Genomic DNA, 26358 nt, shown 5'->3' with positions numbered 1-26358 from the left:
TGATTGTAATTTGTAGCTAAACTGTATGTTTAGCAGTTAATATAGTCTAATAAGTGATTTATTGTTGCAAATGATGTTATAAAACACCTCCCCCGCTAACAAGCATATTTACAATAGTCATAAGTGAATTGTGGGTAGGTAGTCTGATCTTTTATAGAATTGCATTTTCTATTTTAGACTCTGGAGGACATTTGGACCATCTGTTCACAACTCAACTACAGCCAGTTTTATAAATGAATTAGATGGTGTTCATGTCAGCTTACTAAATATTCAGTTTAATTCAATTAATTGATAACCCGATAGGTTTGTATTTGTGGGATATTTTTAGGTTATATATTTTTCAATCTTTTTTTTTTGGGGTTGTTTTTCTCTAAACCCATAGTCTATATGTTCTGAAAATAAGTCTTAAAGGGATAGTTCACCCAAAAATGAAAATGCCGTCATCATTATCCACATGTTGTTCTAAACATGTTTGGGTTTATTTTTTCCGTTGAACACAAAATAAGAAATTCTGGCAACTAAACAGTTGACAGTAGCCGTTGACTTCCATGTTATTTTTTTTTTCATTGGAAGTCATTGACAACTGTCAACTGTTTAATTACCAACATTCTTCAAAATATCTTCTTTTGTGTTCAACACAAGAAAGAAACTTATACAGGTTTGGAACAACTTGAGGGTAAGTAATGACAAATACATTTTTTTTTTTTTATGGGAACTATTTTATGGGAACTTTTTAAGTAAATCTTGTTATAAGATATATATATATATATATATATATATATATATATATATATATATATATATATATATATTGCTATTAGATATATATATATATTTGCTGAAAAACAAGACAAAAAAAAAAATCATTATGATTCCTGGTGATGATTTCTTTTTCCAGTGCCGGTGTGTGGCTGCTCTGCATGCTTTACTCAAGAGGCCCGTCTCTGCAAGCAGATACCCTGCCATAGTTAGCCTAGAGCTAATATTGAGTGAGTCGATGAAGGGAACAGCCACAGTCACTGAGGGTAAGCAGCTTACGACACAGCCTGAGCTACAACCTCCCTGCTTGAACTTAATCAGACTTTGTGGATCAGTTTCTGAGGATAAGAGAGGGGCACAATGAGGGCAATTACTGAAACCACTTTATCGCTGAGGTGTAGTATTAGAGTTGCTTACTAAAGGAGTGACCATAACCATTTTGGAGACTGAACAGTCTCTTGCGTCATCAATAATTTTCCATAGTAGATCCCCCATTTTTACTTAAAGGGATAGTTGAACACAAAAGAAGATATTTTGAAGAATGTCGGTAACCAAACAGTTGATGGACCCCATTGACTTCCATAGTGGGGAAAAAAATACTATGGAAGTCAATGGGGTCCATCAACTGTTTGGTTACCGACATTCTTCAAAATATCTTCTTTTGTGTTCAACAGAACAGAGAAACCCATACAGGTTTAGAACAACACAAGGTTGAGTAAGTGATGACACAATTTTCATTTTTGAGTGAACTATCCCTTTAACCCACTTTTGCTGACACTCTTGGGTTCAAGAATAGCTTGTAATTTATTTTCAAGGGTCAACAGCACCCTCTTTTGGCAACTCAAGTTGTTTAAATGTTCTCAATGACATGGCATGTGGACATGGCAGTGTTGTAAATAATGTTTCAATGTATATATTGTATATATACAATATATACATAATATGTATATATTATGAATATATATTTTCATTGATTATAGATTTATTATCTCTGTAGATTTATTATTTTGTAGCCATTGCCTTAAATATAGTAGTAGGGGTATAAAGGTAGGAGCACATAAGTTTTACTTCTTCCTACTCCTTTTTGTACATGTAAATAGAGGTTTCTTTTTAAGTACTGGAAAGTATGGAGTTTATTTAGTTGTTTATATGTTTTTTATTTCTCTGATTTTTGTATTTACATGTTCAAAATAAAAGATATCAAATCAATGTAATTTCGGTGTTTCAATGAAATTTATTAAGAGTGCAGATACAACAATAGAAAATAAAAAAACAACAGTCAAACATACACATTTCACTAACTGAAACCTAATAAGTTACCACACAAAATATTAAAATCTTCTAAAATTCGGAATAGATTTAATCTTGTCCTAATGGTACATATATAAATATATATTGTCTGCAAGTAAAAATCTCTCTCTTATAGTGTCTGTTTTCAAGTACAACCGAGACAATAATATATATCCTTTTTTCTTTTACAATAGTTTTAACAGGTGCTCCTTCTAAAACAGTATCTTCATTACTGACAGAAAGTTGAAGTTGGATTTCATCCCAGTAAAAGCTTTGAGGTTTATGATTTAGGCACGATACGTTGACATCTGTGTCATTAACAAAGGCGATAAGAATAGACAGAAGCACCATTGTTTCTGTAATTCCCCTACCCTGCAAAAAAACCTTTCATTATCTATATTACCTTGTAAAACATAAGCAGAATTGTGTAAATTGTTCATAAATCATTCTTGTGTCAATTTTCCCATTGAATCAAATGCAAGAATTCACTTTTTTATGGTTTTATGTATCCTTTACACAGAAATGAGTTCTGCTCATGTATCATGAATAAGGCCCTATGTACACTTCAATAAACTGATTATCACCTGATTCTTAATAAATGACTAACATGATTTATTACAAGTAGTAGCATCAAGTAACTTGGTCTCATATTTCAGATCTACCTCATATCCCTTTCAAGCTTTTCCATTCAAATGTATTAATGGATTTCTTGGGCTATGAAAGCATAAAACTATTTTAAAAGCAGTGTTTTTTGCAACTCTGACGAGTATTAAATCATGTCCACAGCATGTACGCTGTGACTGTCTGCCATTGTAATTAACAATGATCAGTATACAACTGGTTTCCAGTTACTTGGCAGTTTATGACACTGCAAAAGCTAAATAGCTACATTTCAGTCTTAGTCATTTCAGAGTGCTCAAAAACACAATAAAACATATCAAGAGCATTTAAAGATGTTTGAATGTGTGCACTCTCTTTGTTGTCTTTAAATTACTGTTCCTCCTATTTGTAGAGAGCCTTTTTATGCTCGGACTGCAGGAAGGCCTGCTTCTCCATCAGCTTGTGGAAGAGCCCCTGGTCATTGGCAAGGAGTTGGGCATGGCTGCCGATCTCCATCACGCGGTGCTGGTCCAGCACAGCCACGGCATCTGCGCTCTGGATGGTGGAGAGACGGTGAGCGATGATCAACACTGTGCGACCGTCCAGCAGCCTCTCTAATGCTTCCTGTACCAGAAACTCATTCTCTGCATCCAGAGCACTGAAACAGAGACCAGGGCAAGTCTTATTTAGAGCAGATACAGTATATTCTCATCATCATGACACAAGCCATCGCACATTAAGGTTCTGTACAAAATCATGGCAACAAGATCGATATTTAAAGATTGTACATTACAGTACTGACAAACATAATGAAACAAGTTAAAGTGATGATAAAGTCAAGACTTAGATTTGTCCTTCAATGACCCTGAAAGGATGATGTCATTATGATGTTTTTTTTTTTTTTTTTTTTTTTTTTGGAGTAGTTCACTATTATTTAAAAAATGGAAAGATATGATTGTAAAAGGATTGACACATAACCTGAGGACACATCTTTTAAAATAATACATTGTTAACTAAAATATGAACTAAAATATATATTATATATAGACAAAGAATAAAGACATATCTAAAAAGCAAGAGCTAACTAGCTTTTAAAGTTATAAAAGTTGGAAAAAATGGTGGCGGGGACATATATATATATATATAGAATAAAAATATATTATTATATATATTGATATATATCAATATATTGTATATATTGTAGTATGACTCATTTAGGAACATTAGAAAATCATTAAAAAAATCTCCACATGTTAAAAATATATATTTTTTTTTTTTCATTTTCAATTGTTATTAAACTTCTCATTTATCCATCAATTTATTTTTAAGTACTGTACATGTTCATTATAAGTTGAAGTAATCAAACAGCATCTCACCTGGTGGCTTCATCCAATAAAAGTATTTTGGGATTCTGTGAAAAGCATCAAATAAGCATGAGATCAAGGTAAACAAAAAAACATTTAGAATTCAGTCTAATCCTAAAGAGGACAGATTACCTTCAGCAGGGCTCGTGCTATGGCAACTCTCTGCTTTTGTCCTCCTGTTCAGTGTCAACAAATCAGTGTAGTAATGCATTAATTGTCAAGTGAATTACAAACAGACAGATTTGTTGAGTTTCACTGGAGGTTTTTTCCTACCTGACAGCAGTACCCCCTTCTCTCCTACCAGTGTATCATAGCCCTTAGGGAATTCCTGGATGAAGTCATGAGCATTGGCTATTTGTGCTGCCCTGTAGATGTCCTCTACTGTGACCTGACTTGGGTCTTTCGCCCCATAAGCGATGTTTTCAGCAATGGAACAGGAAAAAAGAACCGGCTCCTACAAAAAACATATTCACACGTAGAAATTAGTTGATTGGAGGTAGGATATGGTCTAATTCTTTCTTCTGGTGGCTTTTCTTACCTGGCTTACAGTACCTACGTGACTCCTCAGCCAGTAAGGATTCAAGTCTCGTACATCACGTCCATCAACAGTGACCACACCTGCATTTAAATAAAAACTACACATGTATCTCTGCATTTTTACTGCTGTCATATCTTAGTTATTATTACCTTGTTATTCCACTATGTTCTTTCTTTCAGTTCTCACCTGAATCAGGATCATACAGTCGGAGTAACAAAGACACCAGTGTGGATTTGCCAGAGCCACTGGATCCCACTACTGCCATTACTGACCCCGCCGGCACAGACAAACTTAGATCCTGGAAGATGGGCGAATCCTTTCTCGTTGGGTAAGCAAAACACACATTACGAAACTCCAGTTCTCCTTTAAACTGCTCTGGTTTTAACACAAGCCCCTCTAAAGAAGAAAAAAAAATCAACAAAAAGATAATTACGTTACTTCCATTCACATATGAAAAGATAAAAGTATTGGGCATTTTAGGCATTATTTAGAAAGGAAATTCTATTTACCATTGAGGGGAAATTCTGGCTTTCGGTCCATGAGTTCCCATAGACGAGTCCCAGCACCAAGTCCCTTCATCAACTCAGAATAGAATGAGCTGAAACCTTAAATTAATCCACAGAAAGATGTAGAGTACTTTAAAAACTTCTACACAGAAAAAAAAAATTACAGCTAAACAGGTTTCTACCTATGAATAAGGCCCAGTGTTCCACCGCCACAAGAGCGGTTTTGTTGGGAAATCCCAACAGAACTGTGTTGAAAGAAACCTATTCTTTTCTACATGTTGCACACTGGCTACAAAAGTTATAACGCTTGCCTTGGGACCCAATTACATAAATGAAGTGAATTTTATGTAAACCAGCCCATGAGGAATTTGAAAATGAAGTCCAGGATATGAACTGAAAAGTTTATCAGAAAATGTATATATGTTGAGGGACATAAACGGTCGAAATGATTTATTAACATTATTGAAAGACGTTTCTTATGCTAAAAAACAATGCATTAATTTTTATCAAAAATACAGTAAAAACAGTAATATTGTGAAATTTAAAATAACTTTTAATAATTGTTTCATATATTTTAAAACTACATTTATTCCTGTGATGGCAAAGCTGAATTGTCGGTGTCACATGATCCTTCAAAAATCATTCTGGTGCTCAAGAAACATTTATTATTATTATCATTGCTGAAGTTTTTTGTGGAAAACGTGATACTTTGACAAATAAGTTTCTTTGACAAACAGTAAGGTCAAAAGAACAGCATTTTTAAAACAAAATTTTAATATTGTTTAAAATTATAAATGTCTTTACTGTCACTTTTGATTAATGCATCCTTGATGAATAAAAATTTTGGTTTCTATTAAAAAAACCTTACTGACTCCAAACTTTTGAACAGTAGTGTATATTCATATAGTGTTGCTCTGAGCTAACTTCCTCACCTGCGATGCTGATGCCCACCCAGAAGGCATACATTAGGAAAGAAGAGAGCTGCCCAACGGTCATGGCTTCATTGGCCATCAGCAGACCTCCCTTATACAACACACTCAGGATGATGATATTTCCACTCAGTCCCGTCTGCAACAGAAATGAAAACATCAGAGCAGAAGAACAGGACTGGACAAATGATCTTAAACTGCCTTACTGATTAAATACTACTTTTAAACAGTCAGTTCTGATAATCATGCAATACAACTTAAACATCTACACAACAAGTAAGATGAATCTCACCACTCCATAGAATCCAGCGGAGAGCACAGCCTCTTTCTTAGCTAGTTCAAAAATATGGTCAACCTTTTCTGAGTACTTCTGCACCTCTGTCAGCTCTTTTCCAAAAGCCCGGACTGTCCGGATGTTGCTGATCCTCTCTTCTGCCAACTAGGATATGTATTACATTACACTTACAATAATAGAGCAATGAATTCAGCGATCAAATTATTACTGTCAAAAGGCTTAAGTCATATCTGCAATAAAACATGCAATAAAGCCCCATTAAAAGGAAACATGACCTCTTACCTGTGTGGCCTCTGCCAATGCATCCTGTGTGCGTCTTGATATGGATCGTAGGAATCTACCGAAAATTACAGCCAGGCAGGCAATAGGAGGAACAACCATCAGCACAAAGGCTGCCAGACTAGGTGACACATATAACTGAGAAAGAGAAAGAGTTGAATTAGTCAGTGATGATAAAAATAGATGCATGAGTACAAACAGTATGACACCAGATTCACTGCATTTCTCTGTCTTTGTTTTAGAAACAGATGAGGAAGTAATGGGAATTAAATGTTTTTATATAAAGCAGAATCATGGCGGCTAGTTTCACATGAGTGCAGTTGAAATGTGATATTCGTAAAGAGAATTAGCTGCGAAAATGTCAAACTATCACAAGCGTCTCACCATCATGCCAACCCCAGCCCCCGCCTGGGCGAGGGATCGCAGCCCATCAGACAGGTTGTCAGTGAGGCAGCGTCCAACGATGGCCGTGTCTGCCGAAAGCCGGTTAATGAGCTCACCCGTTCGGGTCTTATCAAAGAATCCCACCTCCTGCTTCAAAATCGAGGAGAAAAGGGTTTCGCGCAAGTTTCGCACAATCTGTTGCCCTGTGAAAGCAGAGAAAGACTTGTTAAAACGCGAGCACAGTAATGCATGCTCGTCAACTCAATGAATCTCATGGGATGATTCTAATTAATGTAGTAAAGAATAAAAAAATAGACGAAAGCATTACAGAACAAATACATTCAATCAATAAAGTCGTAGACTACCTTTTAAAAGTTTGGGGTCGATGAGATGGGGTTTTTTGTGTTTTTTTTAAAGAAGTGTCTTATGCTCACCAAGGCTATATTTATTTGATCAAAAATACAGTAAATTAATATTGTGAAGTATTATTACAAATTAAAATAACTATTTTCTTTTTAAATATATTTTAAAATGTAATTGATTCCTGTGACAGCAAAGCTGAATTTTCAGCATCATTTCTCCAGTCTTCAGCGTCACAATCCTTCAGAAATCATTATAAAATGCTGATTTGCTGCTCAAGAAACATTTCTTATTATCATCAATGTTGAAAACAGTTCTGATGCTTAATATTTTTTGTAGAAACCGTTGTACAACCGTACTTTCAGTAGTCTTTGATGAATAGAAAGTTCAAAAATTTTAATTGATTTTTCTTTAAACATTCTAAATGTCTTTAATGCATCTTTGCTGATTAAGAGTTTAAATTTCTTTCAAAATAAATCTTATTGACCCTAAAATTTTGAACGGTAGCGCGTAAGCCACAGAATTCTCAATAAAGCATCTTTGTAATTTCACGTGGATGCGCGTGGAGACTTCACCTGAGATTTGCATCAGGTAGACACGAGCAGCATTTGCAGCGCCTCCACAGAGGAAGACACCTGTTAGCATGAAGCACAGGGAGGTAAGGGAGGCGGTGAAGTCCTCTGTGGAGCTAGAGTAGATGGTGTCAATCACTTTTCCCAGAAAGAATGGCGCAGACATGGTGACAGAGCTGGCGATCACCAGAAAGCCCACGGCAGCTATGATATGAGGAGAGTCAGAAAGTCATTCACAAAGTAAAAAATAAGTGACAAACAAACTATCCATTCATTAATCAGGTACATTTAGAAGAAGTTATATTTGCACAAGTGGATTTTGTTGTTGTTGATGATTTCCTTTGTTTTGACAGTCATTTACAATCTTTTCTTTTTATATTTTCGATATAAAAAATTTAGATATTTACAAAATTTACACAGTTTACAAATTGATTATTGGTCTATTTTATTTCACAAAATTTATATCTAGCAAATTCGTTGAGAAGTAATGTATGTTCTTCAAACATTTATGTATCTCTCATTAAATGAAAAGTGCCACAATCTGATATATTTATCATGGTCAATTTTTGTAAAGGATGTAAAACTCTACATATGGATTAATCTCAGAAAACTGTCAAAACCAATCAAGAGCCTAAGGATGTAACTAAACACAGAACATAAGCATTTGACTTGCCTGTCAGTCTCCATCGCTGAGGATACGCCAGCTGTAGCAACTTATTGACATCTTCTGAGGGCACAGGCAACGTGTTTGAGGTTTTAACCTTACTCTCCTGATTTACCACAGTCTTTGAGGTTTGTTTGGAGTCTGTAGATGTGCTATAGAGAGCAACCGTGTGTCTGGAGTGTGTCCACATACTCTTGGGTAAAAATAACCCTCCAGTTTTGAGACATGAGAGCCTGGACATGTTTTTTCCCTTATACACAGGCAACACAAGGACATCAAATGATCCATTTTTGCACAATTGACTTCTCCGCGGTGTTCTTGATGTCCGATTAGCCAAATGATACACTGTATCTGACCGAGAGCAGGTAATGTTACACTGTTGCAGTTTCCCGATTGTAAATCTTGTCATTCGCAACATTGTCCCATTCATTTGGAGAAAAAGACGAGCAAAACGAAGTTTACGAGTCTTAACTAAGCATTATCTATCGAAACTTACTGTATAAAGTCAGGCGGGCAAATCATCGAGCAGTGCTGTAAATGTGGATTGTCTGGACTCACTTTTGACTGCATGACACTTTTGTCAGTAGAAAGACTGACTTAGTGTAGGCCGGGGGTCGACGGTTACTGAGGTTTATCTGTTCCTGACAGTTTTCACATCCAGCACTCGTTTGCGTTATCTTCACACACGCCCAGCGCATTCACTGGAAGCGCCCTGTCACAAAAACCTGCTTCACGACATCTGTCGGTCTTTACTCAACACAACGCCAATGACTGTTCCAGTTACAGAAAAGTGCCATTTGGAGTGTTTTAAAATTAAATAAGAATAAAAAGGTGACCCCGGTGATTTCCTTGACTTTCGAGGAAGCGAGGAGCTATTACGTCATTAAAAGGATCTTCGTCATAGATTTTAACACGGAGATTTCGCGTTGGTCTAATCATTTGCGCCGCCATCTTGGAACGGTCAACAAGGAGAACTATATTATACAGAGAGAGAGAGATTACTATGTTAATGTATGCTGCTATTTACTATGATTTAGTAATGAATGAGTGATGAATAAATATATTATGAGTGTTTTTGGATAGCTAGATTCATTAATGACCATCTCACTCCTTGATCAGCTGTATTATTATTATTATTATTATTATTTCCTAAAACTCAGTTTATATCTTCTACATACATGCACAATTGGTCGACGTTTATGATAACCCCAATCTTGTGAAAATCGGTTGGAAGTGAGCCGAAATGCTGCCTATTGCACACACGGACGGATCTTGACCTTTCCAATATGGCGGACCTGCATACACATGGCAGCTAATGCGGTATCTACTTATTTAGCTCTATGGTCTCTGACGAAACCACTCTCAGACATGATAAGTCAAAAAGTTTAATCAACCGTATCAATCAGACAACAAGTGTTGTATCTGTTTACATGATATCTAATTATTATTTAGCCGTTGTGGGTTTTCTGACATTTCTCTGTGAATCCACCGATGCTAAGACTTGGTTTAACTATCATGTCTAGCAATGAACCAGTTTCAAATGTTGAATCTCGTTCTCGATTATTACGGTCTGGTGTTAAAGGGAAAAGGTTAGAGGTCTTTACTGGCTCCGCAGCGCTAGCACGTGTGTGATGAGATTGTAAGTATTTTGAAAGTTAAGCGCATTATATAAAAAGTTGCTTACTATAATACTTGTTATATTATGGTAAGGTTTATTCAATCAAATCTAGAACGCTTTCTGAGATTGTTTTGCAATGTGATTCGCTAGGCTGTCAGATATCTGCTAGGCTGTTAAACATATTTACAAAATAGAACAAAAATCTTATACTTTTGTATGATTTTTTTGTGTGCCATGGAAAATATGAAAAAGTGGATTTCTGGAAGTGGAAAAACTAGTAGGCTATTCAATTTCTCTCTATTCAGATTCGTATGCATACCATTTGGCCACACTGTAAAAAAACAATTACATCCCCAAGTCAAAAATTTCTAGTGACTGATCACATCTAAATTTTTCAATTAGTCTGACGTATTATTTCTCATTGAGCCAATGTTAACAGACTATTGCAACAAGAATTGCACTTGGGCCAATTTAAAAATTTAGATGTGACCAGTCACTAGAAAATTTTGACATGGAGAGGTTAGAATTTTTTTACAGTGCATGTAATAATACTAATACAAGTAGTTTTCAATATTATAATACTTATTGTTATTATTATTATTATTATTAAATATGTTTTATTTTTCAAACTACAGATTCTTCACCTAAAGAAATGATGGCTATTATTTCAAAACTTTAGTAATTTATCCAAACTATTGATAAAATGAGTTACAATACCTGTAAATACCATTGGGTTCTATTCTTCATATGCCACCAAATGGTGCCATTTATTGGTTAACTGATTAAGTTGTAAATTATAAATATATTGGTAATATATATATATATATATATATATATATATATATTGGTCAAACTGATTATCGGTTTATCTCAAATATCAACCCTCGAGCAACATTTAATTGGTGTAAACATATCATTGACATTGACACTGACGAAGGCAAAGAGCCGAAACGTTTGTACAATCTTATTCTCCTGTTTGTAATAAAGTATTCTTTAGAGTGCAGAACTTTTTAGCATTTTTGTAATGAAAAATAGGTCTCAGCACCTAATTAGCTGGGAGAGCTCTGTGAGTGTTTTAATTGGCGTAAACATAGTCTGATAATCTATGTTTTTGTTCCTTTAGACACAAAGGTATTTGACATGGCGGCCATTTACTCTGGCATTCATCTGAAACTGAAAAACCCTCGCACACTCTGGCCAGACAAACTGAAACTTGCTCGATTTGCATGGATATCAACACAGTGCCTTCTTCCTAACAAAGAGCAGGTAATTTATCTTATTAAAATGCAGACTTGTTCACCATGACTTAAAATTTCTCAAACAATTTTCCTTTTATCTGGATATATCCAAGCAAATTGTTTGTAGTTTTTGTAAGTGTATGTTGTTTAAACATTTATGCGTCTCGTATTATTAAGCATTACATTTTTTAACATTTAACATTTTTCCCTATCATAGGCTCTGTTTGACTGGACAAGCCATGTCCTCACTGGTTTTTACAATAAGAAAATAGAGGTGCCCCTGGAGGTGGTGGAGGGTTTATGGACCTACCTAGATGATATTCTTCACAGCAGGAAGCTTCATAATGTGTTGAGTCAGGGAAAAACCATTAGCCTTCGTCTCACAGTAGCACAGGTACCAGTACTTCAATTTCGCAACAATTTCACTCCTACTGTAGTGTCGTACTATTCTATCACTCAGTTAATATTAGGTATAGTAGCACTAATATATTGGTTTTAATAATAAATAATTTCTAAGTGCATTTTCTTTAGTTTCTTTAATGTTTTTTCTATTATGTTAATTTAGTAAAAAAATACTTATGTATTAGTATTTTATTTATTTTGTCAACATTATAAGATGAGGCATAATTATACTGATTATTTAACGCTTTTAGTTCAAACATGGAATGCTATTGATAAAAATATGATGAGAAAAAAAATCTGCCTCAACTTATTAACAATGTGCTAACTATGTTTAATACAGATTTAGAAAGAATATGGTTGTATCAGATAACCCAAATATAGTCAAAATTAAAGTCAAGTTGTGAATGCACTCTTGCACACTAAGGCACAGACAATGAATAATTAAAGCATAAAGAATTGGCAATATTGTATTACATTACGTTGTATTTACAACAAGGGGGTTTTATTTTATACATGTTTTGGTTAAAAATGTATGAAAAATGTTTAAATTAATAGATCAAATGTTTGAATATTTGGTTTAATTTTGCAACTGAAATATTTTTGTTGACTAAATGTACATTTAATTTTAGTCAGAATAAAACTGAATAAAATTTATTTATGACATAAAATTTATTTTATGGATTATTTTTTTTCAGAAGACAAAAAAAAAAGAAAAGATTTAAAAATGAACATTAGCACCATTGCATTCCTCATTTGTTTTATTTTACCCTAGATGATCAATGACAGGATTCTGGAATATTCTTCAGGACCGACATCTGTCAGTTTCCACACTGTTCTGAGCTGTTGTCATGGCATCTTGACCTCCCCAGTGCTCTCTGTGGCCTACACTGCGAAGTATGAGTTATTAGTGGAGCTCTTGACTCGACTCTGTGGCTTGTCCAGTATGCAGCTCAGGCAGCAAAAATATGAGGATCCTCTCTCGCTCAAAGTCTTTGAGGTTCTGCTTGTTGTTCTCAGCACCTACCTCACAGTGCAGAAACAACAAGCGAACTCCAACCGAGTGTTTTCCCAGGTAACGGCACACCTTCTTCATCCGCTTCTCCTGCTCAGACATTTACTGAACACTAGAGTATGGACTGCGAAGGATGACATCAAGATTCGACAGAATCTGAGCAAGGAAATCCGGAACAAGGTGGACGCTGTCCTTCAGTCAGCGCTCTTCATCCCTGATCATTTACAGTCCTTCAAGGATGAAGTTTTACCATCAGAGGTTGAGTCTCGGGCCAAAAAGAGCCACACGGGAAAGGGCTTGCAAGGCCCAGTCAATATTATCCTTTCAAAACTTTGCGTCCAAGGAGCTAACGAAGAGGAAGAGGCATTATTTTATGCCGTTAAGTCAAACTCTCTTGCCCTGCTATTTAAATTCGCCCTAGATTCATTTTGCAGAGGGGGAGAGAACAAGCAAGTGATTTTCCATCTTATGACTAAGCTCATTGTTGCTTTGGGGTTCACAGATGAACTGGATATTGATGAGAAATTTAGTGTATCAAACTGGGGTATTGCTTTACTCGCTCTTGAGAACCTCATAAACTCAGGTTTGACTGGTGATATCTATAATGTGGCTGCAGACAGAATAAAACACGGAGAAGTGCAATTTAATTTCTACAGGAAACTGGCTCGCCTATTGTTTAACAATACCCAGATGGGAATCCCAGCTTGGTACCGCTGTCTCAGAACTCTGCTTGCACTGAATCACCACATTCTAGAGCCAGATTTAGATGAGCTCCTTTCGGGTGTGTGGGTTGATGCAGACAACATGGAACTGCGTGTTAGGAAAGCCAGAGAAGCACTCGTGTCTGCCGTCTTGCAAACTTATGGCAAACTTCGACAGCTGCCTAAACTTATCGAAGAGCTGCTTGATGTAGTGTGTAGGCCTGCGGCGGATGAATTGAGACCAGCATTGTTGCCTGAAACGATACAAAAAACCCTGAGTCAGTGTTTGCTAGACAATCCTCCGAGCCAAAATATTGAGATCTGTTGGCTCATTTTAAATAGGATGCAGTGCTATTTGCTCCCCCACATCCAAGATGAAACATCAGATTTGGCGCTGAAATTGTTTTCTGTGAGTTTGCTTCTCTATGCTGTACTCTTCAGTTTTAAGACCCTGGACAACAGCACTCCGGTGCCAATAGTGAAGCAAACTCAGAATCTGATGACAGAGATACTGAAGGTTGTTGAAGACCTGTTGAAGCAGAACCTTGTCACCAAAGGTGTTTGGAGGGAAAAGGTCCAAGATGTGACCCTTCTGCTTACTCATACTTGGGTTGAGGTGGATACTCTCTTTCAGATACACTGTGCTAACAAGTACACATCACCAGCTGCCTCACAGAGTGGCGCTTTAGTGGACAAAGCCCTGACACTCAGGGACATGGACAGTCCACTTGGTAAATTATTACAGAAACTCCTTCTACTCCACAAGCTGAAGATACACTTGCTCAAATCATCCACTGTAACATCAGATGCATCAACGATGCAGAAATTGGCCCAGTTTATTCTAAACGGGCAAGAACTTTCAATAATGCTCGATGGCGACCAGATCTGGGACTTTCAATTTTGCAGTGTTAACACCAACACTTATAAGGCAGCTAGCTGGTTTCTTGTTACCTCCAACCTTCCATTAATTGCCCCTTATCTCGAACCAAAAGACACGTCTGATTTTGCAGAATGCATGTTGAAGTCTTTGCTTAAGAGCTTAGATGCCTCTGGAAGCAATTTGGAGAACACTGGGATCTCTGTCTCCTTAATATCCAGACAATTACTCGAGAGTCCTGTTCTTTGTGAGCTCCCTGAGATTTTTTCAGCAGTGATGAAGTGCATCATCAAGGCATTTTTTGGACCGCTCGACTCCGCGCACATGCAATTAATCAGTCCTTCATTTTTGTTGGAAACGCCTTGTGTGGAAATGGTTGGTGTAGAAGATGGAGAAACAGGCATGACACCTTCTCTGAATAGACTGAAAGCCATTGGACAGGAGATGTTAGACTCTGTCAAAATGAGATCTTCCATACCTCTATCTAAAACACAGGTAGATCGATTACTGCAGCTACTCAAAATCACAAGTGTCCTGAATGGATACGCAATGTCCCCTGAAGACTATTCAGAACTTTTTCTGAGCTTGTTCACACTGACGTCTTGTGTTCAGTGTGATGAAAGTGTCGATCTCTCTGCATCTGTTGCATTGCTCAAAGAGCTTTTCAGTGTCATGGCTTCCCTTCTGCTGGTTAAAAACTCTCAAACACTCCTGAAAGTTGTTCATGGAAGTAATCTCTTAGAGGCAACAATGACATCCCTATTCTCTCGGTGTAGCAAGGGGCTCTTTAAAGGTGTGGATGGCCCGACGTGGTTGTCTTTCCTTCAGTCAGTTCAAGACTTCATTCAGTCCCTAATTCAGCTCTTAATCGACAGGAAGAGCAGCATGAGCCTCAATCTGGAGAAGTTTACCTCCTTCATGGTTGAAAGTAACATCGCCGCAGGAGTTCTGGCTGTAGACACAGGGGATCTCTGCTTGCTACAGCTCCATCTGGCAACTTTAAGCATACTTTGCAAAGAAATGATTACAACCCTCGGCAAGAACAAACAGCTGGATCAGACTCTGACTCGTTTGTTAGAGAAGGCCACTTCTGTCATGGAGCCAGCCATTCTGGCTGTGCTGATGGGCAAGGGAAGTAGTCTCCTCAGGCAGTCCTTCTCTGTTGAAGTGGTAACGGTCATGATCAGGAGTGAACTAGCAAGAGCCTCCAGCTCTGAGGACGACGGGCTGGAGAAAATATCCAGAATGGCTTTCTACCGAAGCTTTTACCAGCAGATCTTAAAGGAACTGTTCCCGTCTCCTCGTCCTATGGACTTTCTCATTTCATCAGTTAACTATCTCTCTGCTTTTTACACGGCTGTGGACAAGACAAAAGCAGCAGATCTTGAAGAAGTCCATATTGCAATTTTGCAGAGTATTCATGCGCTGCTGTCAGGTACAATGTCCTAAAACTTTTTAAAACATTTACTTGACTAGAATAAAATTGATGTCTCAAATGTTTGTGAACACACTGTCTGTTCTGAAAACAGTCTCTCAATCATTTCATCAGGAACTTGGATGTCGTTGTCAGACGTGAAGGAGCTGGAAGGGCCAGTAAAGGAGCTTCTTAATCAGCTGGTGTCCAACTGTTCTCAAGAGCAGTTCCATCTATTACTGCTGATGCTCAGAGAGGGGCTTGTGCCAGCAAAGATTGAAGGAGGCCACTCCACTGTAAGATTCTCCTAGTGTTTATTCTTGCGTTCTTATTATTGCTGTAATAGTTAATGCAATAAATGTATTGCTTAATATAATTAATATATTCACAAGGTTAACACATTTATTCAGTTTCAAGGTTTTATTGTGTTCTGTGTCATTTGTAAAAACCTAGAAAACAAAAGCCTTTAGCAGACAACATAAGTTAATAGTTGAAAAAGACTATATGTAATTTATTTGGTAATAAAACCCAGACTGGACAAATAATGAAAGTAAAGTAATTTGCATTCTTTATATGATGAAATTGAAGTATTATTGAATTTGAGCTGAAGTGAAATATCACCCAAGAGTGACGCTCTCTTTCATAGAAATACGAACACCAGTGGAGGACTTCAGGTCAGAGGGCAAACACATCTTAAGGAATATCATATTACATCAGCAATGAGACATTTTTATTATTGAGTTATTGCAGAGAATAGTTTCGTTTTTGCTTTTGCAGTGGGTTTGATGCAATTTTAGAAAGAGTCTGAGAAATCGAATCTGTCTTTGTTTTTGCATAAATTTTCGCTATGAATGTCATTCACACAAATAACTGAACCTAATAATCTCATAAAGGTCTGTTTGGTTTTCTTTCTTTTTTTAATGAACTGAATGTCTTAATGTGTTTGCGTTTTAACTGCAAAAAGTTATTTGATTATTAACAATCATTTAGTGAATGACAGCCTTAGGTCTAATATTTAAAAGTCTGCCACTTGTTTTGGATAGATTCTTTGTATGTGTCTTTATTCTACAAAGAAATGGATGAAATGGAAATGGATGATTGATGATGACATGAAAGCATTAAGATAAAATATATTCCTGTTTCTTTCTCAAAGCATAAGAGTTTCTAAGCATGCTTGTAGTGTGAACTGATGATAAGTTGTTTTTTTCTTTCACAGGAAGTTCTCTCTGCGGTGACTTTTATAAAGCTGCTCTCCTGTTGTCTGTTTCCAGAGCATTGCTCAAAGGCTTTTTGGCTTATCACCCCACAAATCATATCCACTCTCATTGTGAGTATTTCTTCTTATTGGTTGATCGTCTTGATTGTTCACAGGTGTTTTTTTTTTTTGTCATTACCATGCCTGTTTCTTTCTTGAATGTTTCTGTTAAATATGTGTTAAACGGTGTCCGTGTCCGTGACGGTGCCAGTGTCCGTGTCGGTGTCCGTGCCTTATGTTCCATTGTATCTTGTCTAGTTTTGTTTATGTAACCGCTGTTGGTGAGTCTCATGTAACCAAGTCAAATTCACTTTTTTTGTGTCCGTGCCGGTGTCCGTGCAGCTGTCCGTGTCCATGCCAGTGTATCTTTGTTCTTATCTTTTAATAACAAAGAAAAGAAAGATTTTTATCTTCGCTACTTTGGCCTAAATGTCTGCCGTTCCATTTTATTTTATATTTTGTTAGCTTGTAAGGCTTTGTGTTTTTTGGTAAAAAAATTAATAATTTTTTTATTTATTATTTGTCGGTTACTCCAATGTCCAGAAGCATACAAATACAGCCTCAAACATACAATGAGAAAAAAAAAGATCATGTCAGGCAGAATGGTAAATATACACAGTAGAGTAGGGAATCAGGAGAGGTTATTAACATAGTGCCAAAGAGGTGTTCATATCTTCCAAAAGTCTTTAGACTTTTGATGTGTATCATAAGTGAGTTTGTAAGGCTTTGTTTTTAACATAGGGACATTAGTTTGGCTGTAATGCTCAGTCAATTGCAAAATTGTAAAACCAACATGGAAAAAGAATCGTGATAAAATCGTGAATCGTGATTTTCCTTAAAAAATTTGTGATATGATATTTTTGCCATATCGCCCACCCCTAATTTCAATACCTGTTTTCCATTGATTTCCCGATTTATGTTTTTCCCCTGAATAAGATTAATCGCACGTGCATTTCTGTTGTACTAGTGTCTTTTTTTAATGTGATGCTCTTTTCAAGATGAAAGTATCATAAAAGTATCCTATTTTTTTTTATCTGCATGTGCACTCCCACAATGTGTCTTCCCAACAACCTCAAAAATGTTCCTTGTAAATTCACTTAACCCATGAACCTTTGCACACTACATGCAGAGACGCATGAAAATGTCTTTCATGAAAAAAACGTATTCGATTTAGGCAACTTTACAGTTTAAATAAAATTTTTATAAGGAAGAAGTGCTTTAACAAACAATACGAGGATCTCCTTACAACTTTTAAACCCTTGAAGTGCGTGGCCCTGTTTACTTCCTTTATAAGGGATTTCCTGAACTTGCTTAAATAAAATCAGAGGGGCATAATACAGTAAATGCGATAATGCTTTACTTCTATCGAGCCTGGAACGTTCCTTTAAGTGTGCCTAGAGAGTTGTCTCACAGTGAAAAACACCATGCAGCTAGATTTGTAAAACCAGCCTGACTCTCTTGTCTTGATTTAGCATTAAAATTCTGCCTGGAAAAGTCAGGTTTCAAAGTCTTCTCTATGTCACTGAGTTCACTCAGAGAAGGACTGTGTGTGCCTGTCAGGTTACTTTTATCACTGCACCTTTCTTCTCAGTGTCAGAACTTGACATAGTAGAGCTGCCGCTAGCTGAGTTCACCACAGCGACCAGATGCTTTTTTAACCTTGCTCTACTCACATCTCCACTGTCTTTAGTACACAAAAATAAGAACAAGCTCTGTAAATTTCACTTTTGTCATTAATATTTTATAGCACTGATCGTTTGCTGAGCAGTTGAAAAGTATTCTGTGTGAATACTTATATTGTGCTACGTTTGAAGATGTCTGCAGGATTTCTGGTAAATGTAAGCCTGGTTTGTTAGAGCTCTGCAGTCCATATATTGTTTCATTAAACTTAAAGTAATCTTTAAAGGTGCACCCATTTATTTTTTTTCTCTCATTAAAATAACACCTACATCTAATGAAATTGGATTAATTAAATTGATCAAAAGTGAAAATTTCTATTTCATGCTGTTCTTTGAACTTTCTATACATCAAAGCATCCTGAAATTTTTTTTTTCAAGGTTTCCACAAAAATATTAAGCAGCTCAACTGTTTTCAACATTGATGATAACATATTAGACTCAGCATATTAGACTAATTTCTAAAGGATTATATGACCGTAAAGTATGGAGTAATGATACTGAAAATTCAGCTTTGCCATCACAGGAAGAACTTGCTTTTGAAAATATCTTAAAATAGAATACAGTTATTCTAATTTGTAATAATATTTCACAATATTACTGTTTTGCTTTGGACCAAATAAATGTAGCCTTGTTGAACTTAAGAGACTTCTTTCAAAAAAATATTAACTCAAAGTTAGGCTTTATTTATTTATTTATTTAGTTCCTTTACCTCTACTGGTAGATCATGGCACTAGTAACACCAAGGTCGTGGATTTGACTCCCAAGGAAAACCATCTGCTAAATGCATAAATGTTACATAATATGAAATTTCATCCTGCTGATTTTGTAACCCAGAAATTATTTAAAGGTTATTTCAGTCAAACATTTCATGACTTATAACAAGGAATAAGTTAGAAGTAACCATTTGAGAGGCACTCTTGATTTTCACAGATTTCCTTACAGATTTCTTCCCTTGTTTTCAGTTTGTAATAAAGGAGTCCAGCAAGCTCCCATCTCTGACCCGTGCGCTGACGTTGCCAGCTCTCGAGACTTTGACCGTCCTGCTCTGGCAGGGTAAAGCACAGATCTCCAATCCACACCATGTGATTGTGGTTTTGGGCGCACTGCAGTTTGTGCCTCTTGACAGTCATTCCATGGAGGACTACCATGCTGCTTTTGAGGCCATCCATGAAGCCCTGTTTGCAATTATCTACTGCTACCCTCAGGTGAGTATCCTCAGACTGAAAGAAGAGAAAGAGATAAGAGCTTAATCCTGATAATATTTAGACATTTTATTGTTGCACTTTTTCAAGTTGAATTATATCCTTATACATTTTAAATTGACTTAAAATCACCTAGATGATGTGGAGGAAGAAACTGTGCCAGATGCTATATCTGCACTTGCTTTGAAAAAAAAAAAAAAAATCTAAAATGTAATATATCCATCAGTAAACACAAAATGACATGTATTTTCTTGAGATGAAAAACATATTACTCTGCAAAAAATGTATTAGTAAAATTCATTTGTAATTTGCTCTTATGTACTGTAAACATGGTGGATGTCATGGTAAATAGGTAACGTTCAGATGAATTTGTAAATTAGTTTGATAAGGCTCATAGGTTTATGCAAATAGGTGTGTTACAGACTAATGCTGCTTGATGTTTGGAGCGACCATTACAGTACCCTGGAGAGGTGTTTAATTTGCACTTAATACGAGTGAAAATTAGAATGTAGTTTGGAAAGTTGCCACAGTTCCTGAGGGGGAAGGAGCCCATGGTGAGTCTGGTACGTGAGGAATGCTGAGAGTGTGCAAGACTTCAAGGTGCACAGGTTTCTTTGCCAGTGAAAGTGGGAAACTTGGTACAATCTCAACATGACCTTGTGTTTGATGGGTTTTATAAAGTGAAATGAGAGCACAAATTAGGGTTAGCAGAATGGAGTGGTCCATGACCATGAATTAGCCATAATGATGACTGAACAACTACAGGTGCACTTACACAATATGTAATTGATCACTCACACTTTCTGTATCCACTAGGGCAATAGACCTAATAACAATAATATATATGAAAACTCATTTCAGCCATTTGACCGCATTTGAATATACAGATTATACATATACAGACGAGCCAAAGCATAATATGCTGTTAATCCTCCGCGTGCTGCCAAAACAGTGCAGACCTGCTGAGACATGGACCCTACAAGACCCCTGAATGTGTCCTGTGATATCTGGCACCAAGACGTTAGCAGCAGACCCTTCAAGTCCTGTAGGTTGCGAGGTGATGCCTCCGTGGATCAAACTTGTTGGTCCAGCCATCCCACAGATGCTCAATCAGATTGAGATCTGAGGACTTTTGAGGCCAGGGCAACACCTTGAGCTCTTTATCATGTTCCTCTAAAAATTCCTGAACAATGAGTGCAGTGTGGCAGGGTGCATGATCCTGCTGAAAGAGGCTATTTCCACCAGGGAAGACCATTGTCCTGAAGGGGTGTAGCTGGTCTGCAACAACGTTTTAATAGGTGGCATATATCCAATTTACAGCCACATGAATGAGTGGAGCAGAAAATTGCCCAAAGCATCACACTCTTTCCACCGGCTTGTGGTTTGTGGTTCGTCGCTCCTTGGACCACTGTTGGTAAATTCTCACCACTGCTGACCGGGAGCAACCCACAAGTCTTGCTGCTTTGATGCTCTTGAGCCAGTCGCCTTCCCATAACAATTTGGCCCTTGTCAAAGTCGCTCAGATCTTTATTCCTGCCCATTTCTCCTGCATCCAGCACGTTGATTACGAGAACTGATTGTTTGCTTGTCATCTAATCTACCCAGACCATATCTTTGCTTGAAATCACCTCCTATACCCTCATTCACTACTCCCTACATTACTCCACTAATATAGTCCACTTGAATGAGTGAATGAAAACGAGTGAATTCAGACACTGTGTGCGCCGGAATGACTGCTGCTTTTGTTTAGTTTGTGCTTGCTGTTTAATAATCTCTTGTAACTTAGCAGCTCCAGTAGTAAGATGAAAAGATTTTTCTTGAACTCTGTCTTGGAAACTAGCATGTATAAACTAAATTAAACAATTTAAAAATCAACTAAAAAGGAATTTATGCCTGTATGATATTACGCTGTAGCCACATTGGACCAGCGGTTTGGATGGATGGATGATTAAGCTGCGGGCGCCATCTTCTGGCGAGACAAGGGAATTCATTCGGCATGACCCTCACAGTGCATTATGGGTATTCTCTAGCTGTTGAGTGTACTTCAGTTGTACACTCGTTATTGCGGTGCATTATGGGATTGAATGAGTGTACTCGATAACATCCACTATGGTTTCGGACACCACTACAAATGGCTGTTCCCTCAAATAGTGCCCTATTTAAGGGTATAGGGGGCAATTTCGGACACAGCCGTTGAAATGTGGCCTTGTTAGGAGATGATCAATGATATTTGCTTCACCTGTGACTGGTCATAATGTTTTGGCTCATCAGTGTATATACAGTATATATACACACACACGATCCTGCCAGTCATTGTAAAGATGTTCTTTACATTGTTCCTAAGATTCAACAACATTTTTTACTTTTAATAAAACACTTAATTAATTCAGGGTTTTTGAATCATTCCATAGTGTTCTTTTGCCAGCCACCTAAGGACACATCAAAAAATGTTTAGCTTGCTGTTTTTTTGGCACAGAAGATTGTTTTTTGTGTTTGACTTGCACAATGTAATAAATCTAGACTAGTATTCATGGGATAAACATAAAGGCCAATGGGTTTTATATCAAGCCCAGCTGTGCATTAATTTTGAGAGCTTTAAATGTTTGCAGGTGATGCTGAAGGCTTCTCCCGCCTTCCTGAATTGCTTTTATCGCCTGGTTTCATCAGTCATGCATGAAGGCAGACAGCGGGGCGACTCTGACAGAGGTAAGCACACCTATTATACCCACATTCAGAAGTGTTCTAAAAGCCATGTCAGATGCTTCAATTTAAACATAATATACCATTCAAAAGTTTGGGGTTATTTGAAAGATTTAGTAATGTTTTGAAAGATGTCTCTTATGCTCAACAATGCCACATTTATTTACAGTAAAATGGTCATATTAAGTTTATTACGATTTATAATAGCTTTTTTGTTTTAATATATTTGAATGTGTCATTTCTTCCTGTGATGGCAAAGCTGAATTTTCAGCATTATTCCTTCATTCTTCAGTAGCACATGATCCTTCAGAAATCATGTATATAATCAGATATATATAATCAGAAATGTATGCATGCGTGTGTGTGTGTGTATATATGTGTAAGTGTTATATATAATATGTGTTATATATCCGTAAGACTTCTGTGCAAGCAAACAAATTTAACATTAGTGAATTCAAAGGCCCTTTTTTGTCAGTATGTCTGCACTTATTGTTGGCTGTAGCTGACAGACAAAGAAAGTGGAAATCACCTGATGCTGGCAAACCATTACATTTGAAACTGCTGATATATATCCCTCCATATGTCTGCTGATACTTTTCCATCTACAAGTTGCCCTGAATTCATTTATTGTGCTGGAAGAAAAAGACGTTATTTGAGGTATGATTCACCTAATGAGACAAGCACCTCGTTGAGCTGTGTTCAGAGACAGACGCTTGCAGACTGTGGCACTGTGGATTGAATTTCAAAGTGAAGTGAAAGAGAAAAAAATTCCATGAAGAAAGAAGGCTGAATTTGATCCCGAAGCTCGAGGCTCAAAGCATTTTAGCACTGAAGGCATATCCCTCTTTGAATTGAGAACTCTTTTTATGACTTAAGATTTAAAGTTTTTTTGGCAGAAGCATCAGTACACTTAGTCTTTCTTCATTTCTTATATTTTCATAAATGACATCAAAGCTCAGTCAGAACTAAAATGTATTCAGATGTGAGGCAATTTCAATCTTATTGATCATCTCGTGGTAACTTTCTTAAAGCAGGAATGTAATGCCATGATCACTCTCTCTGATTTGCCCGGCTCCACAGATAATGTGGCTTTGAAAAGATTTAACCAGGATTCATTATTATAATATTGTCATGGTTGGTGGTTAATGCATTCTGTTAGTTTTTAAAGAAAGAGAACGAAATGCATAATTAATGGATTTGGGGAAATTTGGAATATATTTGCATATGTTTAAAGACACTGGATAAAGGTACACTACCATTCAAATGTTTGGGATCAGTAGTTTAAAAATAAAAATGTATCATGATTTCCACAAAAATATCAATCGGCACAACTGTATTCAACATAGATAATGAGATGTTAAGATAATAAGAAATGTTTCTTGAGCAGCAAATCAGAATGATTTCTGAAGGATCATGTGAAACTGAAGACTGGATTAATGATGCTGAAAATTCAGCTTTGCCATCACAGGAATAAATTACACTTTAAAATATATTAAATTAGTTAAGTTATTTTAAATTGTAATAATATTTCACAATATTACTGTTTTATTGCAGGGCATGATTTTGAAGAGAGGGTGCATGGTTTAAGTTAGAATCAGAGTTATGATCTTAATGCACCAACGGCATTAAGCATAATTAATCATGTTTTAACATTTTGTTTGGACAGTTCTAATTAAAATGTTACAATTACTTTGTGATCTCTCTTTCAGCCTCCGAGAAAGACAGAGAAAGTCTTCTGAAGTGTGCTAGGCTGGTGGAGAGGATGTACACTCATATTGCCAATGCTGCTGAAAATTTCACAGTCCTGTCCTCATTCATGGTTGCACAATATGTCAGTCAACTGCAGAGGGTGAGACGCTAGTCATGATCAGTTTTTACCTAACACGTGCCTGTGCCAATTTTCTACTCTCATGTTTCCTGAAATTGTCTTTCTGCTCTCATGAACCGCTTGCCTGAAGTAAAAATTTGCTAGAATGTTCGAGAAGAATCTTCTTAGTGTTATCAATCTTAAACCACACAATTATAGCTTGAGAGTTCATGCACTGGGACTTGTTCGATGTCCTACGTGTATGGTATTCTAACAGATCAGAGGTTGCTCTAACCTTAAACTGGAGGAGGAACACGTACAGTAGTCTAGCGTGACTTGAGAGCCAATTGTTTTTGTCAACTTAAAGTGTGAAATGCGTTTGAACTTCTAACTGGCCTGAGACTCATGTTACTGAACTGAACAATCACATTAGCGCACATTGCAGATAATTGGTGTCTTTGTACACCCTCACTAAGTTTCGGTCTTATTTCCTAGGTGACGCTTCAGCCAGAAATCAAGTCACATCTAACAGAGGGCATATACTGTATCCTGGACCATTGTGTTGAACAAGACATCAAGTTTTTGAACACCACCCTTCAAATGGGTGTCAAGGAAGTGTTCAATGAACTGTACAATAGTTATACACTCTATCACAAAACTCAAAGGCAAGGGGAAGAAAAGTACACCGTCTGACAATTGCATCCTCTGCCTTGAGTGAATAAATCTGTATATTTTACATATAATTAATGTTATAGGTAAGTATATCTCTAGAAATGTTTTACATTTTCATTATTTATTTACCCTCATGTTGTTCCAAACCTGTATGACTTTCTTCTGTGGAACACAAAAGATATCTTGATTTATTTGTCTATAAAATTGAAGTCAGTTCTCTCAATTGTTTCATTCCCACATTCTTAAAAATAACTTTTTCTTGTGTGTGTTCTGTAGAAGAAAGAAAGTCATACAGGATTGAAACAACATGAAGGTTTGTAAATGATGACAGAATTGTAATGTTTGGGTGAACTATCCCTTTAAATGCGGGAAAAACAGTCTGAAATAATTGCTAACACCATGTATTTTATACTTTCTCGGTTTTTGTACATGACAAACATGACCTTTTTTTTTACGAGAACCGTAATTTGTTTCTGTGTAGTATAGTGTTCTCAAGCAAACCCTATTATATGCTTGAAGTTAAAGAACTAAAAGAGTTAAGATGTTACATGCTTATCTGAATTGACAACCTGAAGTCCTGAAACTAATGTCCGACTCATCAGCCAGATTTGGTGAAATTCTGTCTCAGGATTGTGCTTCTGATGATCAAACCAATTAACCTGAGGTTGCTCCAGGTGGACTCTGTGAAATTAGTGTACTGTAAAAGTGTGTCCTGGATGACAAATAACCAATTAAAAATGTACCCCAATAGACCTATACTGTAAAATGGTGTTAAACATTTATAGAGCAGTCACACTAACTGCTCTGGTGTGCCTTAACTTATTTAGCTGTTCTGCAGTGTACAACAACATTGTGTTCCTGATGTTCCCTCCAAAGAGAATCTAGATGCAATACAGGAGCTACCTCAGATGCAGACTGAATAAATATACAACTATACAAACATAATGCCATTACAATACAACAAAATGTTGAACATACATTGTAAAAATGCAAAGGCATTGGCTGGTCATGTTACTGACTCATGAGGAACTAGAAAGTCTTGTACTTTACAATGGCAGCAAGAGCGTCATGGTGAAATTAGTTGGTCGCTAAAGGTATTTTCAAGACCTAAACGGTTGTTACACGTGATAAGAAACTTGAGGTTCTTAAAAAAGAAAATCCCGCAGGTTATTTGTGTTTCAATATTGCTCGCAACCATGTCAGTCACACTATCCTGCATGAAGTAAAGGGATCCAAGAATA

General features: G+C 36.7%; 2 protein-coding genes across 2 annotated transcripts; one reads left to right on the top strand and one right to left on the bottom strand.

Moving 5' to 3' along the window:
- Positions 1-1970: 1970 nt before the first annotated feature.
- Positions 1971-9434, bottom strand: abcb10 (ATP-binding cassette, sub-family B (MDR/TAP), member 10). The gene is made up of 13 exons (XM_082154036.1): positions 8550-9434; positions 7880-8080; positions 6945-7147; positions 6564-6698; positions 6279-6425; positions 5990-6125; positions 5061-5156; positions 4738-4947; positions 4552-4631; positions 4287-4467; positions 4146-4189; positions 4026-4060; positions 1971-3307 (listed from the first exon to the last, which is right to left on the bottom strand). Exons 1-13 carry the CDS (start codon positions 8968-8970, stop codon positions 3052-3054), a joined length of 2145 nt encoding a protein of 714 aa, XP_082010162.1. The 5' UTR covers positions 8971-9434; the 3' UTR covers positions 1971-3051.
- A 553-nt stretch (positions 9435-9987) lies between these two features.
- Positions 9988-25869, top strand: urb2 (URB2 ribosome biogenesis homolog). Its single transcript, XM_082154035.1, has 10 exons — positions 9988-10179; positions 11282-11424; positions 11614-11790; positions 12571-15823; positions 15938-16098; positions 17019-17129; positions 19699-19941; positions 22548-22644; positions 24348-24487; positions 24941-25869. Exons 2-10 carry the CDS (start codon positions 11299-11301, stop codon positions 25136-25138), a joined length of 4506 nt encoding a protein of 1501 aa, XP_082010161.1. The 5' UTR covers positions 9988-10179; positions 11282-11298; the 3' UTR covers positions 25139-25869.
- Positions 25870-26358: the final 489 nt, after the last annotated feature.

The sequence above is a fragment of the Leuciscus leuciscus genome (genome assembly GCF_965113295.1).
Source record: "Leuciscus leuciscus genome assembly, chromosome: 22".
Taxonomy (NCBI): domain Eukaryota; kingdom Metazoa; phylum Chordata; class Actinopteri; order Cypriniformes; family Leuciscidae; genus Leuciscus; species Leuciscus leuciscus.
This window is presented reverse-complemented; position numbering and strand designations above follow the sequence as displayed.